We start from the raw sequence: 16,187 nt of genomic DNA, 5'->3' as shown, positions 1-16,187 counted from the left end.
CCTGAAATCCCATCTTCTACAGGAAGGCTCCCCCAGTTTCTCTTATGTCTGATGTCTTCCTTCTCTCAAACATTTATCATTCATCCCATATAGAGTTTATTTCTACACATCTGTTTACTGCTTCCCTCATTAGATTATGAGCTCCTTGAGGGCAGGGACTATCTCTTTTTGTCCTTCAGTATGCCAGGTTCAGTGCCTGTGACATACAAAGTAGGCACTTGCTAAATGCTTACTGGTCAAATGATTGGTCAGTCACTCAGAGAGGGAAAGGGTTGTCCTGTAAAGAGCACTGGACATGACCTGGATGGATTCAGGTTCAACAATAATTAGCTGGTTGCCTGCAGACTAGTTACTTAACTTCTTGGAACCTCAGTTTTCTCATCTGTGAAAAAGAGAAAACTGAATACATACTACCTCCCTCCCAGACTTGTTATGAGGTAAAAAGACTTTGCAGATCTTAAACTGCTAGTTCTCACCTGCCCTATTATTGTGGTAACCTTCTAATTGGTCTGCCTGCCTTTAGTCCCTTCCCTCTCCAATCCATTGACCATTCAGTTGCCAAAGCAATTTTCCTACAGAGCAGATCTGACCATCCCACCCCTGAATTCAATAAACTCTTGTATGATTTTAACTCATCTTACGTCTAGGACCAAGAAATTCTCCTGTTTGGCAGCCCCTTCCTTCTTTTCCATTTTTCTTATACTTTATCCTTCTCCATCTATATAACCCAGTGATACAGACTTCTGTTCCTCCTACGTTATACTGCACCTCTCTCATTTTGATGCCTTTGTACTGGCTATTCCCATGTCCAGACTGCTCTTAGTCCTTCCTTTGACTTGCTTCAAGAACTGGCCCAATCATCTTCCTTGCAGATTCCTATTTGCCCATGTGGTCTCCCCTATTACAGTATAAACTCTCTGAGAGTGGGGACTATTATTCCCTTTCTCTGTATCTCCATTGTTTATCACAGTTCATCACATGTAAAACACAGTTAATAAATGCATATTGACTGACTCATTGATCAAGGTTCCTTACAACTCTAGAATTCCCAAGTCCTCAAGTAGGGAACATACTGAGAAACAAAAGGAATACCAAATAATTTCTTATGAAGCTTCCTTAAGTTACAAATCAAAGGATGCTTCTTCCATAAAACTGTGAAGCAGAGATGCTCCTAAGTTAGAAGGTTGTAGATGCTAAGTAGAAAAGACAGATTAAATGCCAGTCCCCGAAACCTGACCAAAGGAATGACAAGCCAAGGTAACAGTCAAATTTAGAAACAGCAAGAAATTGGATGTCATGGGCAGTATCACTGACTTGTACCCAACATGACAAGGGGACAGAGTTGTTTGGGAACAATAAGCCTGAAGAAAACCTGTTGCAAGGCCTGTTGATTTTACCTTTGTAACATCTCTTGAAAATGCCCCCTTCTTTCCTCTGATTCCATCACTCTTATCACATCTTATCTAGGCTATTGTAATAGCCTACTGGGAGGGTGGTCTCCCTGCCTCTACTTTCTCCCCACTCCAGTGGGTCCTCTATTCAGCCCTCAAAGTGATTTTCCTAAAGTACAAGTCCAATGGTATCCCCTCAATATACTCTAGTGATTCCCTACTCCCTTTAGGATTAAGTACAAAGTGCTCTGTTTGGCATTCAAAACCCTTCATAAACTGGTCTCCTTCTACCTAACCAGGCTTCCTTGGTGTCTCCAGAGCAAGAAACTCCAAAGGCTCTGGGCATTTTCTCTGGCTGTCCTCCATGCCGGCAATGCTCTCCCTCTTTTGTTCTACCTACTAACCTCCCTGGCTACCTTGAAGTCCCAGATAAAATCCAATCTTCTATAGGAATTAATCTTAAGTCAAGCAGTGTTTTTTCCTGTTAATTATTTCCTACTTATCCTGTATATAACTTATTTATATATCTATATCCATCCATCCATCTATCTATCTATCTATCTATCTATCTATCTATCTATCTATCTATCTATCTATCTATCTATCTATCTATCTATCTATCTATCTACGTGTTGCCTCTCCCATGAGACTGTGAGCTCCTGGAGGGCAAGGACCTTTTTGGACCTCCTTTTTTGGTACACTTCTTTTGTAGCACAGTGTCTGGCACATAGTTGGCACTTCACCAATGTTCACTGATCGATTGATTGAAAAAAGAACTTGAATTTGACCTGAGGCATGGTCGAGCCTCAACTGCTACCAGCTCTTGAAGTAGTATGAACCACAGTTAGTGCAAACACAAATTAATTCATCAGGACAACGGAATACTGTTATTTACATACCTATTGCCTCTGCTAGGCCCGAAACCTTCTGCCCATAGATGTCGGTTTTGTTCCAGGCAAATGTATAGACAAGATTGATTGCAGCAGGAAACCACTTCTGTACTAGACGTCCTTCTACGGCCACAGTGAGGTGCACCCTGATCATCCCCATGGGGATAGCCGAGTGGGTCAGTAGAATTCGGAGCAGGGTTTTGTAGCCTGGGGTTCGGCTGCTCAGGTAACTCAGCTTCACGAAGCTGGACGGAATGGGGATCTCCTCCTGGACAACCTGGAAGAGAATCAGTAGGCAGGTTTCTGTTAGGTGGGCAGCATGGATAGTGACAATAATTGCACATTTGTTCTATGGCCATGCATCACAAGAGAATGCAAGCCCGGGGCAGACTGACTTTTGTATTTTTTATAACCACAACTAACAAAGTACTTGGTAGATGGTAGAGAGCTTAATTTAAGCTTGCTGATTAACTGATGGAGAATCCTGATGAGACAAGATATTCTGAGTTTGGGGATCAGATCTGGAAATCCTGAGTACCATTTCTCTGGCCTGCAACATGGGAAAATCTGCTGGTTTTTCAAGAGTTTTCCCAATACCTGGTTAGTAGGAAGCAGAAAAGCTCCACATGTTAAATATGGGGAAATTCTGTGCTCTGGGCCCCATTAAGAAATTTCTCTTTTACACACATATGTACACACACACAGACAGAGAGGCTCTAAGACACAGATTGCAAATCCATTTCTGTAATCCTTATTTAGGCTGAATTCTGCAAGAGTAAGGACCTGGGAAGCAAGCCCAGCCAGTGATATCTTTTGACAAAGATTACAACTTCCCTAGAATTCATCTTTGATGCTGCCAGGAAGCTTGTCTTCCTTAGAGCTTTAAAATGGCCTTGAAGGCCAAATTTTTCATTAAATAGCATGTTCACATTTCATTGTACCTGGAAAAAACAAATTCTGGGAAAGAGTTGCCACAGATTAATGCCTGTGGGAAGCAAACAGTGCCCTTGTAAATTGGGCCTTAACTCTTGGATGCTGTGTTAGAATGCCACCAGGATCCCTAAGGCTGCGTCTTTATTTCTTTATCAACTAGGGAGGAAAAGAAGGGAGTAAATGATGGAAATTGGGGACTAATGTCAAATGCTAGGCACCCTGATGGCCGTCTTCCAAAAAATGTCAAGATAAATAGCCCCTGGTAATAAATGATATTATTTAGGGCAAGGATGTCCAATGTGTATTTCAGACTCTTTTTTACATATTGCTTGTAGAACTTGTTCCTCTCTTCCTTCCATAGATTGTACATTGTTTGCCAGGGCTTGGAGGTCCAACATATGACATCTCCTAGTGCCAAGGAATTCCTGGTCACCCTGCTGTTCCCTAGAGCTGGTATTCCCCTCTCTGGCCTGCTGACTACCCATCTGTCCTTCTGGCTAATTAAACAACTATCTGATCTCTTTCATATGGTAGCAGGACATCATGAAAAAGAGCATAGCATTTTTATACGGTGACATGCTATCCTTGGGTCAACAGAACAAGTCTTCCATTAACATAAGACTCAAACTTCTTGATAATATCTGGGAGGAAATTGAAGCTTTAACTTGATGTAGTTATAGAATGCTATCTTGCTCTTTTCTTCCTCATTTCTTAAGAGAAGGCAATTGGAGAACCAGATACAGAGATCTGTATGCCGATTCCCCTGGGCAATGGTCTAGTTGATAACCCCTGGATGTTGCGAACCAGTAGGTAGAGATCTGAAATGGATGGAAAATCTACTATACCTAGTACTCTCCAATCGAGAGAAGGGATTCTCTGGCCAACAAAGTAAAGCATTTTCTCTGGCTAACCCCCATGCCTGGAAAGCTCTCCTTACACTGCTCAGACTATTGCCAGACTTCCTTTAAGTTCAAAGTAAAATCCCATCTATTAGTGGCAGTCTTCCCCAGCCTCTCTTCATTCTTTTGCCTTCCCTCTGTTCATTATTTCCTATGTATCCTGTACCTATCTTGCTTTGAATATATTTGTTTGCACATTGTCCCTCCCACTGGATTATCAGCTACCTGAAGTCAGTCTTTTAACTCCTTTAAGTGACCCTGGCTGGCACTTAGAACAGTGTCTGGCACATAGATGGTGCTTAGTTAATGTTTATTGACTGACAGAAGTTTCAATAGAATGTAAACTCCTTGAGGGCAAGAACTATGTCAATTTTGTACTATTCTGAGAAGAAATTAGTCTGGTAATTTGAGGACTGCTTTTTAAAATTCTCTAGGCATTTCAATGACTGCTAAGCAGAAAGACTCAAAAGTTAAGTAGGCTTTAAAATCAATGAAAACCTGAAAACTACTGATTGCAAGGGTAGCTGACATGCCATATCTTCTGAGTACTAGAGATTTAATGGAGAACCAGGCCTCGAATTGGATTCCTGGAGGGACTTCAATTTCAGGGCTGCAAATGGGCCATGCTCATTGACCATATTATTACAGACCAATATCTGGTTAGTTCAGTTAGAAAGGGAGATCATGGTGTTGATCAGGCTAATGATTCCCACGTGGCTCAGTTAGCTTTTTTCTACCCCATGGACAGAAGCTGGGAAAGTCAGCCCTTATTCTATATCTTCATAAAGTGCACCATTAATTATCAGGCTAAAAATAGCATCTTCACATATGAAAGACAGAACCCTAGATGATTGAAGTACAGGATTTTTTGTCACCACTGTCAGTCTGATGTTTGTCAATCTTGAGTCAATTTGCCTACCTGGAGCTCTGGAACAACAGACCCCCTCTCGGGGCAAGACCCTCCAAATGATGTGAGGGGAGAAGGGAGCACAATTGGGTTTGGGATCATCAGGCTAGAGATGTCACAGGCTGGAGAAGCAGCAGTAGCTCTCTGCATGGTCACTTTCTCCACTACTATAAACTGGTTCCAAGGTAACCAGAGGGTCCTCTTTTCAGACAAGAATGGTGATCGGTCAAAGACCAAAGTGACAGAAATCCCTCCAATGGCCACGAGATCAAAGCTAAAAGAGAAAAATGTAAAAAATTGTTAATATTAGAAAACAGACACAATTAAGGAAAAATACTTCCCTTTCCCTCACTTTTTTTTGAAACAAAGAGTTGTTCTACAATCCTCATAACTCACTTCTTTACTTTATATATGTTGGGGCTGTTCCCCTTATTATTTCGATAACTGGTAGATATATTTTTATTTCAAGAATGATTTCTTCCTATTAGGCCTCTTGATTGCTTTACCTCACCATTGGGTACTCTGTACTCTGGGGAAGCAAGCTAAATCTGTTTAAAAAACAAACAAACTTGTGTTGATGCCTTTTGTTTTTTGTATCAGTCATTTTTGGAAATAGGTCCTTGCCCTTTCTCCCAAGAAACAAACCCTGACACTTACAAAAAAACCCCAAACAGCCAACAACCAACCTGCCTAAACAAGTATTGCAATATTCTGTCTCTATATCCCTTTGCCTTTCTGCTGTGAGGTAGGAATATATTTCATTGTCTGTTTGGGGACCTCCATTGGTGTTTTAATTACTCAAAGTTTAGCTTTTCTTTGGAGATCATTCATTTATATTGCTGAAGTTACTGGGTGTTACTGTTCTGGTTCTGCTGATTTTCCATCTGTATGAGTTCCAACAAATCTTCCTGTGTTTCTCTGAATTCCTCACATCCCTTATTTCTTAATGCACAAAATTATTTTATTACATTCATATGCCACGTACATCCCAACACATATTAACACACATAGAGGCAGCCATTTGCCAAATGATTGGGGGTCAAATTCATTGATTTCCAGGTCTTTGCTAGCACAAAATGGGCTGCTATGAAAATTCTGCTATATATAAGCCCGAGGTATCTGAGTTTGGGCACCTTGAAACACATGTCTAGTAGCACGATTCCAGGAGTCAAAGAGTATGAGTGGAATAGTCATTTTCCTTATGTGATTCCAAATTAGCATCCAAAATGCTTACACTTGACCAATGGCACAGTAGTATATTCCCATCTCAGTCCTCCCACAACCCCTGCAATGCTGGCTGATCCCAACAGTTTTGTCATCTTACGGTAAGCTAACGTTTAACTTAAGACTAAACAAAGCCCATATTAAATGGCAAATCTGTTATTAAAAGACATATATAAAATATGTGAGGATAATCTCTTGCTTTATGTTATGTTGCTGTGGGAATAGTAGACGGCTAAATTCCCCACACTCTTTGCTCTAAGACCCAATTGATCCTAATGGTCTAACTGAGGATCAGTAAGGTTAAATGATTTGGTTAGGGTTACAAAGAGAGCAGACTCAAACTTTTCCTCATTTACACTAGCTAACATTAGTCCATCAGTCTTATTTATGCCCACGAGTCTGTGGCTTCGAGATAATGGATGTGAAAGTACTGTGAAAAGCACAGTGCACAACAAAAATGTATTATTATAACTAGCACGGTTATAATAGTACATATTATATAGCACATGTTAGCATTTATGGAAGAAAGACTGAAGAGACACCTTACATTAAAAAAACCCATTTTTCTAAAAGACATCTATGATGAAAATCCTTGTCAAGGAATCAAACTTAGTTATGGATATAATACCGATTCTTCCTTATGGCATTTATTACAGGCTTACAGATCATATTCTAATGGAGAAATCTTTCAGATTTAAAGAGGAAAGTTAATATGGGTTTTTTTCTGGTGTTTCTTTCAGTCTAGCAGCTGTAATAGTATGGTAATGTTCTAGTGGAGCATTTTTAAATTCAGTAGCAATCTAAGAGAACCTAGACATCACTGAAAGAGGAGAGGAAATGAGGAATAACAAATCTTGGGGCTATGCAAGCAACCGAAGGTACGGCTAAGAATAGTGGGGATAAGAGCAGTGCCCTTATTACCCAGAGGCTTTGATTCTAGACCATGGATCACTCCTGCTTTAGCTCTCTTTCTGTGGACAAGTTATTAGCACCACTGAGACCTGAAAACAATATAATCTATTTACCCTGGATTAGGGAGGGTGGAAAAGTACACCCATAAAAGTTGTCCTTGTTTTTTAATCATTTGAAAGTAGGGGCTACCAAATTCAAGGAATAATTTCTTATCCAGTGTATTCAAATGAGTCGAGTTATTTCTTGATGATCTCCTGCTGTCAATGATCTATAAAACTGCCTGCTGATTAAATGACTAATAATTAGATTATTTTTGAAGCCCCAAATCCCTGACAACCATTCCAGAGCCAAGAAGAAATGTTTTCTGAATGTTCAGTTCTTGAGGATTTTCCAAAGAGCCACAAATTCTCTTTCATCAGCATGGATAGTTGAGATTAAATAAAAAGGCCTTAACTATACTGTATGCTATGGCCTTACGAGAAGACATACCTATTCAGAGCAACATATGTATATCTGCAGTTGGCCGGAACAACATTGTCCAAATGTGGAAAACCATTTAAGGGCTGACTAGAAGAGTTAGATCCTTCAGTTCTGTTTGGTTATAAGTAGAAGAAGTAATCTTCTGACCAAATGATTGAACTATTTGTATAGCCCAGAGAGTTTCTTTCAAAATCAAAGCTAAATTTTTAGGACTCCAGAGCCTTTCAAAATCACTTTGATAGATTTTGGTGATGTAGATGTTCCCTTTTAAAATGTCAATTGATAGGGGGCAAGTGGATAGCTCAATGGATTGAGAGCTAGGCCTAGAGATGGGAGGTTCTGGGTTCTAGGTTCAAATCTGGCCTCAGACACTTCCCAGCTGTGTGACCCTGGGCAAGTCACTTAACCCCCATTGTCTAGCCCTTACCACTCTTCTGCCTTGGAACCAATACCCAGTATTGATTCCAAGATGGAAGATAAGGGTTTAAAAAAATAATAAAATAAAATGTCAATTGATAATCCATTCATGTCCTTTCATTTTGTGCACCTGATCTACATGTCCGCCCAAAGCATGATATCTAACTAGAAGCTAAAAGCTTCCTCTTGGATCTCTTAACATTACATGGATATGCTGGAACATGCAGAATCTCCAATGGTTATTGGTGGCCTTTGTTACACAACTGACCCATCCTATTTTCTGGTTGCATTTTTCTCTGACATCCTTAATGCAGCTTTGGTTGCAAAATTCTTTATTGATAATAATAACACCCACCATATACCTTTCTATTGCCCTCTGGGTAACCCTCAACTTTAATTCTTTCAAAGCAGTATGGCCTAGTCGAAGGAGTACTAGCTCTAGAGTCAGGGAAACAGAGTTAGAATTTGGCTTTTCACACTCAATGCCTGTGTGGCCTTTGATATATCATCCTTGGGCTTCAGTTTCCTAGGTACGAAGTCTGATGGGAAAGGCTTTAACCAATAGCAGTTAGCAGTACGATGTGGTTGCCAAGAAAGAGAATGTGATTTGGGGTTGCAATTGGAAAGGTAGATTTCCCAGAAATTAGGAGATGATAATATTTGGGCTGTCCTCTGTCGTGGCCAGACTTGAGTATTGGGTTTAGGTCTTTTCACTATAGTTAACGGAGAGGGTCCAGGGGAGGAGAACCAGGATGGTGAACGAAGGGCCTTCATCTTTCCCGTTCCCTTCCAACTTCCACTCTTGGATCATACTCTCAGCTAATCAGATTGACTAATCTGTGGTGACAGTGGGCTGACTCCTCCTTCTAGGTAACATTTTAGCAGGGATTTTGAGGCAGTTTGAGCCTTAATTCAAAAGAATGACAGGAATGGTGAGAGGGAATTTTGAGCAGTGAGACAGGGCACCGAAGAATGAAAAAAAAAATACACATATATAAAAGTAACATTTGGGAGGCCTTCAATGATGTTTCTTTCAGTTAAATGGCCCTGGTAACAATCTAGGTTCTTCAAATATTAATCCTGGTCTTCCTTTGTCTTTTCCCCCTCAGGCCTGATATCCTACTTCTGAAATGTACTTACTCAATCTGAGGAGCAATAAGCTCAGGCTTGTTGTCACATTGTCATATGTCCAAAACCCAATAATGGCAAAGTCGTGTTTACATTTAGCACACCCTTTCTGGAGCCTGAGGGGAGAGCTATAGCCAGGGGGGAGATTTAGCAGGCTGACTGGGCCTAGAATCTGTCCTTGGTATACACCTGATTTCCACAGGGAGATCTGCAGGGGAATGGTCTTGGTATCTCCCTTTAAAAAGACAAACAGTGGGCAGCTGGGTGGCTCAGTGGATGGAGAGCCAGGCCTAGAGATGGGAGGGCCTAGGTTCAAATCTGGCCTCAGACACTTCCCAGCTGTGTGACCCTGGGCAAGTCACTTAACCCCCATTGTCTAGCCCTTACCACTCTTCTGCCTTGGAGCCAATACCCAGTATTGACTCCAAGATGGAAGGTAAGGGTTTAATAAAAATAAAAAAAATAAAAAGACAAACACATTATTCCTTTAGTGCTCTGCGTAAACTAGAAACTGACATCCTAGGAGTGTGTGGAGGCACAATTCCAAAATACAGTAGAGTTCTCTTGGCTCCTTCACTGAGTACCACTCCCTTCACTGAAACCTTCTGTCTACCCACAAAAAAACTGAAGAGTTCTCTTGCTTTCTTTTTCTCTTGTTTTGGGAACATGGCTAAAGAAGAAATTTGTTTTGCATGATTTCATATTTGCAATGGATTTACGTGGGGGAGGGAAATAATTTAGAAATGAAAACAAAATAAAATTGAATTGAAAAGGAAAGAAAACTGTGCATTTATCAGATCACCACAGGAAGCTCGGGATCCTAGGAGGTATACTGTATTCAAGGAGGTGGTTGTACCCAAATCAATGTCTCGATTCCTGGCATGTGGCAGAAAACATTGGGCTACAGGAAATCTTCATTATTTATACTAATTGAGGGAAAAGGCCAGTCGGAGTCAGTGGAAAAACCCAATTAGAGACTATTTGAAAGGAAATACTACATGAGTGCATTGGAGTACATAGAGACAGTCAGCCTCTCTACTACTAAAGCTGGGCCTGCTTTAATGAGTAGATGACTCCTCTGTAATTAGAGAGAGAATTTACATATAAACAAATTTATACACTAAAGTTTTTTCATAAAAATAGTTTTTCTTAAGTAGATGAAAACTCCCCATTGGCATCCTTCATAGCTTTATACAGTCTTTGCTCACTCAGAGAGCCTGGACTTGAACAAGAATTGTCCACAACAGTGATGTCAAACTCAAGTAGAAAAGAAGCTGTCGAAATGGTACATAAGGATCCCTGCAGGTACATTCTGCTTTAGGAAACCATATAGTCACATGATCTATGTCTTATTGTATTTTAATTGGCTTCCTTAAATACTTCTCAATTTCATTTTAATCTGGTCTGGGCCAAACTTGGAGTGTTGCAAGGCCTGGGTGGCATTTTTGGCAACTCTGCTCTATAGATTCCCAAACGAGTGGTCATTCTTCTCTGCCAGCCAAAAGGTTGTTACTACCTACCTCCTGAGACAGTCCTTTTCACTCTAGATAGTTCTAACTGTTAGAAAGTTTTTCGAGCTCTAATATGCTCTCCTGTAGCTCTTCTAACCAATGCCTAGTTGTGACCCTCTTGGTCAATTAGACTAAGTTTAATCATAGCTCTTGTGTCTATCCATACCAGCCATCCAATTCTTTGGGTCAAACAACTCATCAAATTCCTTTGCTTGATTATATGCCATGAATAAAGAGATTTTATTTTCCCAATTATATGTAATAATTTTCCACATACATTTTCTGAAGTTATAAGATTGTCTCCAAATTGTCTCCCTCCTCTTCCTTCTCCTCTCTTGGAGATGTAAACAATTTGATCTGGGTTATACATGTAATATCGTATGGCATGGATTCTAATTTCCTCATCATCCTCTTTTGAAAGCTTTCAATGTCCTTTCTAAAATACAATACCCAGAACTGAGCAAGATAATCCACATGAGCTCTAACGAGGGCAGAGAATAATAGAATTGATATGGGAGCTCAGTAATCCCCAAGGCTTGTGATTGGTTCTCCTTCCCCCACCTCTCCTTGCTGACTGCATGTAATGTCTCAAGTTTGACTATGATGTTTCTTCATAAATTAAACTTGAGGTTTCTTTTTATTGGTATTCTGTGGTACTAGTATCCTATTTCTCAAGCTGTACTTTGCCATTTGCTTCCAATATTGCTGGAAAATTTCTCTATGTGATTTCTTTTAGTATGATATTCGAGGTTTCTTTTTCATGATTTTTTCAGGAGGACCTATAAGTCTGAGACGATCTCTCTGCACTTTACCTTCAAGTTCAATATTCTTATTTTATAGAGCTCTTATTCTTAAAATGTAAAAAAAACTCTATTATTTTTCCTTTTGCCTCTGCATTTTTTTGCACTTTCATTTCTGTTGTTCTCCTTTTCAGAGAATTTGACACTATTCAGTGCGTCCCTGTTTTTTGTTCCAGATTCTCTAGACTGTAGTAAGACTTGCTGATTTTTTCCTCTTGAGAGCTTTAATTTCTATCCTCATGCCTTTGATTTTGTCACATAATTCTTTGATTACTCTTCTGAAATATTTTAGAGTTTCTTAGAATTGTAGCTCTCCCATGCCTTTTCTTGTTTCAAGGAGACATGTTTAATTATTGTAAATTCCTTTCCCAGGGAGTTTTGCCTCAGTTTGCTTTGCGGTGAGGTATCTAGTCCAATGACCTAAAAACATTTATTCATTTCTTCTCCTCAGTTTTTGTGTCTTTATCAATCAGTTCACTTATTTTTCCATCATATCCTTTCTGCAGACAGTATTCTTATTGCTAATTCCTATATATAACTGGGTGACCCTGGGCAAGTCACTTAACCCCCATTGCCTAGCCCTTACCGCTTTTCTGCCTTGGAACCAATACACGGTATTGAGTCTGAGACAGAAGATGAGGGTTTAAAAAAAAGGAAATGACTGAACACAAACTACAACCTTCTCATCTGATAGGTACTAGCAGATCTTCTCAAGACAGAAAACTAACCTTTCCACTGCATAGGGCTTACCCTGCTAGAGCTACAGGCCAGCCATAGGTCCTACCTCACCGCACCTTCACAATAAGGTCTGTGTTCTTGCCTTAAGTGCTTTAGGATATCTTACTTCATCCCTCTTTGGATCTTTGCCCTGTTATTCACTTATAATGTAGTGTTTTGGATTATCTTCAATGTGGTTTTGTCCCCAAGGCTAGACTAAGGTCCAAGAAGGCAGGGGGTCATGCCTTATCTAAATTCCCCAATAACTCTCATTGAACACAGGAGGTGCTGCTGGTGATTATGTTAATAATGTTTCCTTGGAGCTTTTTTTTTTTGAGTGAGACAGTTCTAAGTTAGACTAGGCTCATTTATGTGACTATTCCAAGTGCCGGTTGGGAATGAAGATTATTTGTAAAGTGACCATGCAGCCATCTTGCATGGGGAGACTTGGCTCTCAGGTGTATCAGCAAGTGTTCTGAGATTGTTTCTACAAGGGATCTCTGACTCAAATATTTTAGACAAAGGTCTCACTTTAGATCCTTCCACATGCTGAAAACACTATAGCAAATGATCACCTTGCTCTGGCCTCCAAGCATCTTATCTTGGTCAGTCTAGACCAACTAATACTAGGAGACCATGAGATTAAAACAAAATGAATTCTTTTATCTATTTTAATAAAGTGTTGACTTCCATTTTTGGTGGAAATATTTTGGGCATCTTTAATAGCCACAAAACTCTAATTAAAGTATTTAAAATTTTTTTACTTCTAAGATGTTTGGGAACTGCTATGCACAGTCTGATTACTGCCATGGGCCAACATTTGCTACCCTTTCCACTGGATGAAGACAGATGTGCAGAAGATAACAAGAAGAAGAATATAGGATTGCCGTCTTGCTTATGACACACCATCTTGAGACTAAGGGAGTCAATTTGACAGAGGGAAAGGAGAAGGGAAAATATGGTAAGGCATGAGCATGATCTTTGCTTCATCTATTTGGGGCTCTAGGAAGGATGATGAAGTTTTCCAAAAGAGAGCTAAGCCACAATTATATAGTTCTTCAACTCATTTATCTCCTTTGGTCCACACAACAACATTGAACTGCTGAACGGTGTTCAACCCCTCTTTAAGGTTAAGGTGCAGATCCAGAGGGGTTACCTGACTTGTCCAGGAACAGAGCTTGGGCAGGTGCGCAGGGCATAGAGAATTGGGCAGGATTGGAATCAGGTCCATCTCCCTATTCATGGCCCACTGTCTTTTAGTGGTGGCTGCTTCAGTGCTCTGGTCCCCATGGGGCTAAGGCAATATTTGGGTGAATCAGGAACAATGAGGAGCTAATGCCTTACCTTCCATCTTGCCGGCTGATAGTATATCCATAATCGCTGTGGCCTAAGAAGCTGACATTCACCCCAACTAGAGGTGTCCCGTCCACAGCCACAACTTGGCCTCGGATCACACAGGCACGTCTGCAACAAGACAAAAGGCCAATATAAAAGCATGTCAAAAGATTCTGGAAAATCTAGGACAATTCTACAATCAGATTCTCCATATGTACTTAGAAAGCTATACCTATAGTCCCAAGATATCTTTGGGGAGTGATTATAGCTAGCCAAGTACTAGATATATGGAAGGCATACTTTTAAAAAAATCATTACCTTCTATCTTAGAATTAATTCTAACAGAAGAGCAACAAGGGCTAGACATTTGGGGTTAAGTGACTTGCTCAGGATCACAGAGCCAGGAAAGGTCTGAGGCCAGATTTGAACCCAGGTCTTCCCAACCCAAAGCCTGGTGCTCTATCCACTGTGCCAGGTCTAGTTGCCCTAGATGTATCCTTTTTGTGGTTACTTGTTGATGTGGCAGCCTCCTTTGCTGTTACATTTTTTTCTTGAACATTTGATATGAAATGTTGTGAACTATTATTTCAATGGGTATGTATTCTTCCCTACCCCCAAAGAAAGAAGTAGGAGAAAAAGGAGAAGACAGGGTATGCCAAGTTAAATGAATGGTTGACTTAGGCTTAGAAAGGTCAAAACTCCTTTTCTTCAGCATTTTCTCACTCCCATCCATCCAATCAGATTAATCTTCCTAAGAGATCCTTTCTAATGTACATCGCCATGTTCAGAATCCTTTAATGGCTCTCTACTGCCGACCACAAAACATAAACTCTTCATCTTGGCATTTAGGGCCTTTTATAATCTGTTTCCAATCTCCCCTTCTAGATTTATCTGACAACATTTCCCGTCACATGCCCTATGTTCACTTTTCTACCTCTGTGTCTTCATCCACACTAGAGGGCCCCTAAAGGCCTTTTCTTTGTATTTGTACCAGTTGAAATCCTGTACATGCTCAAATGTCACCTTCTCCCTGTAGCCTAGCCTCATAGAACCAGCCAGAAGAAGAGCTTGTTTCCAGAATGTCTGCTTCCTAGGAACTTTCCTGGCACTGTTGAAGCCTCATGCATACTTCTACACTCTCAGTAATATCCTGTTTTTTGCTCCTGTCTCTTCTCCATATATACTACCAGACTGGAAGATCTGTGAGCGAAAGGGCCATGCCTCATGCATACTAATAGCCCCATTTGGTGGCTAGCACAGAGCATGACCTGAAGGCGCCATGGAATCCGATGGTTAAAATGAACAAAAATCGCTCAGTACCCAAAAGATTTTATATAACCATGTCCCAAGACAAGCAATTAAATCGGGCAGCTCCCCGGAGTTGTGAAAATGGGATTGGCCTTGAATTTACTAACGTCTTTTTTCAAAAACACCAACAAGCTATAGACTTGCAAATGTTACAGAAAGGTAAGCTAGCATCACTATAGGTACTGCCATGTTTCTACCTCCTCCCTTCCTTAAGTTAGTATCACCAGGTCTGGGACACTTCTCATTTGCTTCTTCCTTTTCCCTTTCCATCAATTGTTTCCTTCATGGTACTCTGGTATCATTGCACCAAGAACTCATCAAAAGGCCAACAGGACTTTATTTGTCACATACTATGTGCCAGACACTGTGCTGGGGAATTAAAGACAGAAGATAAACAGTGGCTGCCCTCCAGGAGTTTATGTTCCTAACCAGGGTACAAATATGTACATAGATAGGTGAATTCATAACGATTACATCCTAATTCAGGAAGGGGAGCCATGAGCAACTGGAGAGAGCAGGAAAAGCTTTGGGGAATCAGGCCTCTAGGCCTCTAACTTTGTTGTGTTTCCAGAGATCTCACTATCAATCCAAAGGCCTTTGGGTAGACGGGATGTTGCTAACCTGAACTATGTGGGAAATGAGTTTCCATGTGTGAGAAATGTCTGTAGGTGGAACAATGGAAAACAATAACTCAACAAGTAGTGTTTGTTTCTAGAATGTTCCAGTTACAGCTTAGACAGGGTCCCACTTGACCACACCTTCCTCAGTCTCTGGACTTTGTCCTTCCCAGTCCCAGCATCATATTGCCATATATCATATTTCAGCTCCTCGTGACTTCCATTTTACTTTTTGGGTCCTTAACCCAATTGTAAGACTTTAAACTAGCCATTCATATGTGTGTGCGAGAACATGGCCTTGAGAATTCCTTGCATACTGAGGGTCTGATCCTCCTTGTATACACAAGTAATAGAAAAGGCCTTGGCCTCGAGCCTTTTTCAGGTTCCCTGACTTTTAGAGAGCTGTCTAAAAGCAGCCTTTTGATGAACTTGGTCAAAAGAAAGTAGAATGTGCTGATAAAAGCCACTGTACAACCCAGGGGTTTTGTACCACAGGAGCCAGTGGGGCTGAGAAGCTGCTAGGTTAGTGAAGTCAAAGCATTTGAAAAATGGTTTGATGTGATTTCCTAACACTTGGATGTTTCCGAATATCCTCGGTGAGTTCCCAACACGCCGGAGCATCTCTAGTTGACAAGGAGACTTTGCAACTCTTAGTGAGTGGGGAGGAGAGTGCAGACGGTTTCCCATTTACTTTCATTAAGACCCTTTGGATTTTCCA

The 16,187-nt window shown here is 40.6% G+C and overlaps 1 protein-coding gene across 6 annotated transcripts in view; it reads right to left on the bottom strand.

The window, feature by feature from the left end:
* TENM1 (teneurin transmembrane protein 1) overlaps positions 1 to 16,187 on the bottom strand; it is an 864,097-nt gene that overhangs the window by 116,088 nt on the left and 731,822 nt on the right. For all 6 annotated transcript variants that reach the window (XM_056808890.1, XM_056808889.1, XM_056808891.1 and 3 more), the window contains 3 exons: positions 13,554 to 13,673; positions 5,033 to 5,294; positions 2,291 to 2,558 (listed from right to left, as the gene is read on the bottom strand). In XM_056808890.1, coding sequence (XP_056664868.1) covers positions 2,291 to 2,558; positions 5,033 to 5,294; positions 13,554 to 13,673 — 650 coding nt within the window. The remainder of the gene's footprint in view (positions 1 to 2,290; positions 2,559 to 5,032; positions 5,295 to 13,553; positions 13,674 to 16,187) is intronic.

The sequence above is a fragment of the Monodelphis domestica genome, chromosome X (genome assembly GCF_027887165.1).
Source record: "Monodelphis domestica isolate mMonDom1 chromosome X, mMonDom1.pri, whole genome shotgun sequence".
Lineage (NCBI taxonomy): Eukaryota > Metazoa > Chordata > Mammalia > Didelphimorphia > Didelphidae > Monodelphis > Monodelphis domestica.
This window is presented reverse-complemented; position numbering and strand designations above follow the sequence as displayed.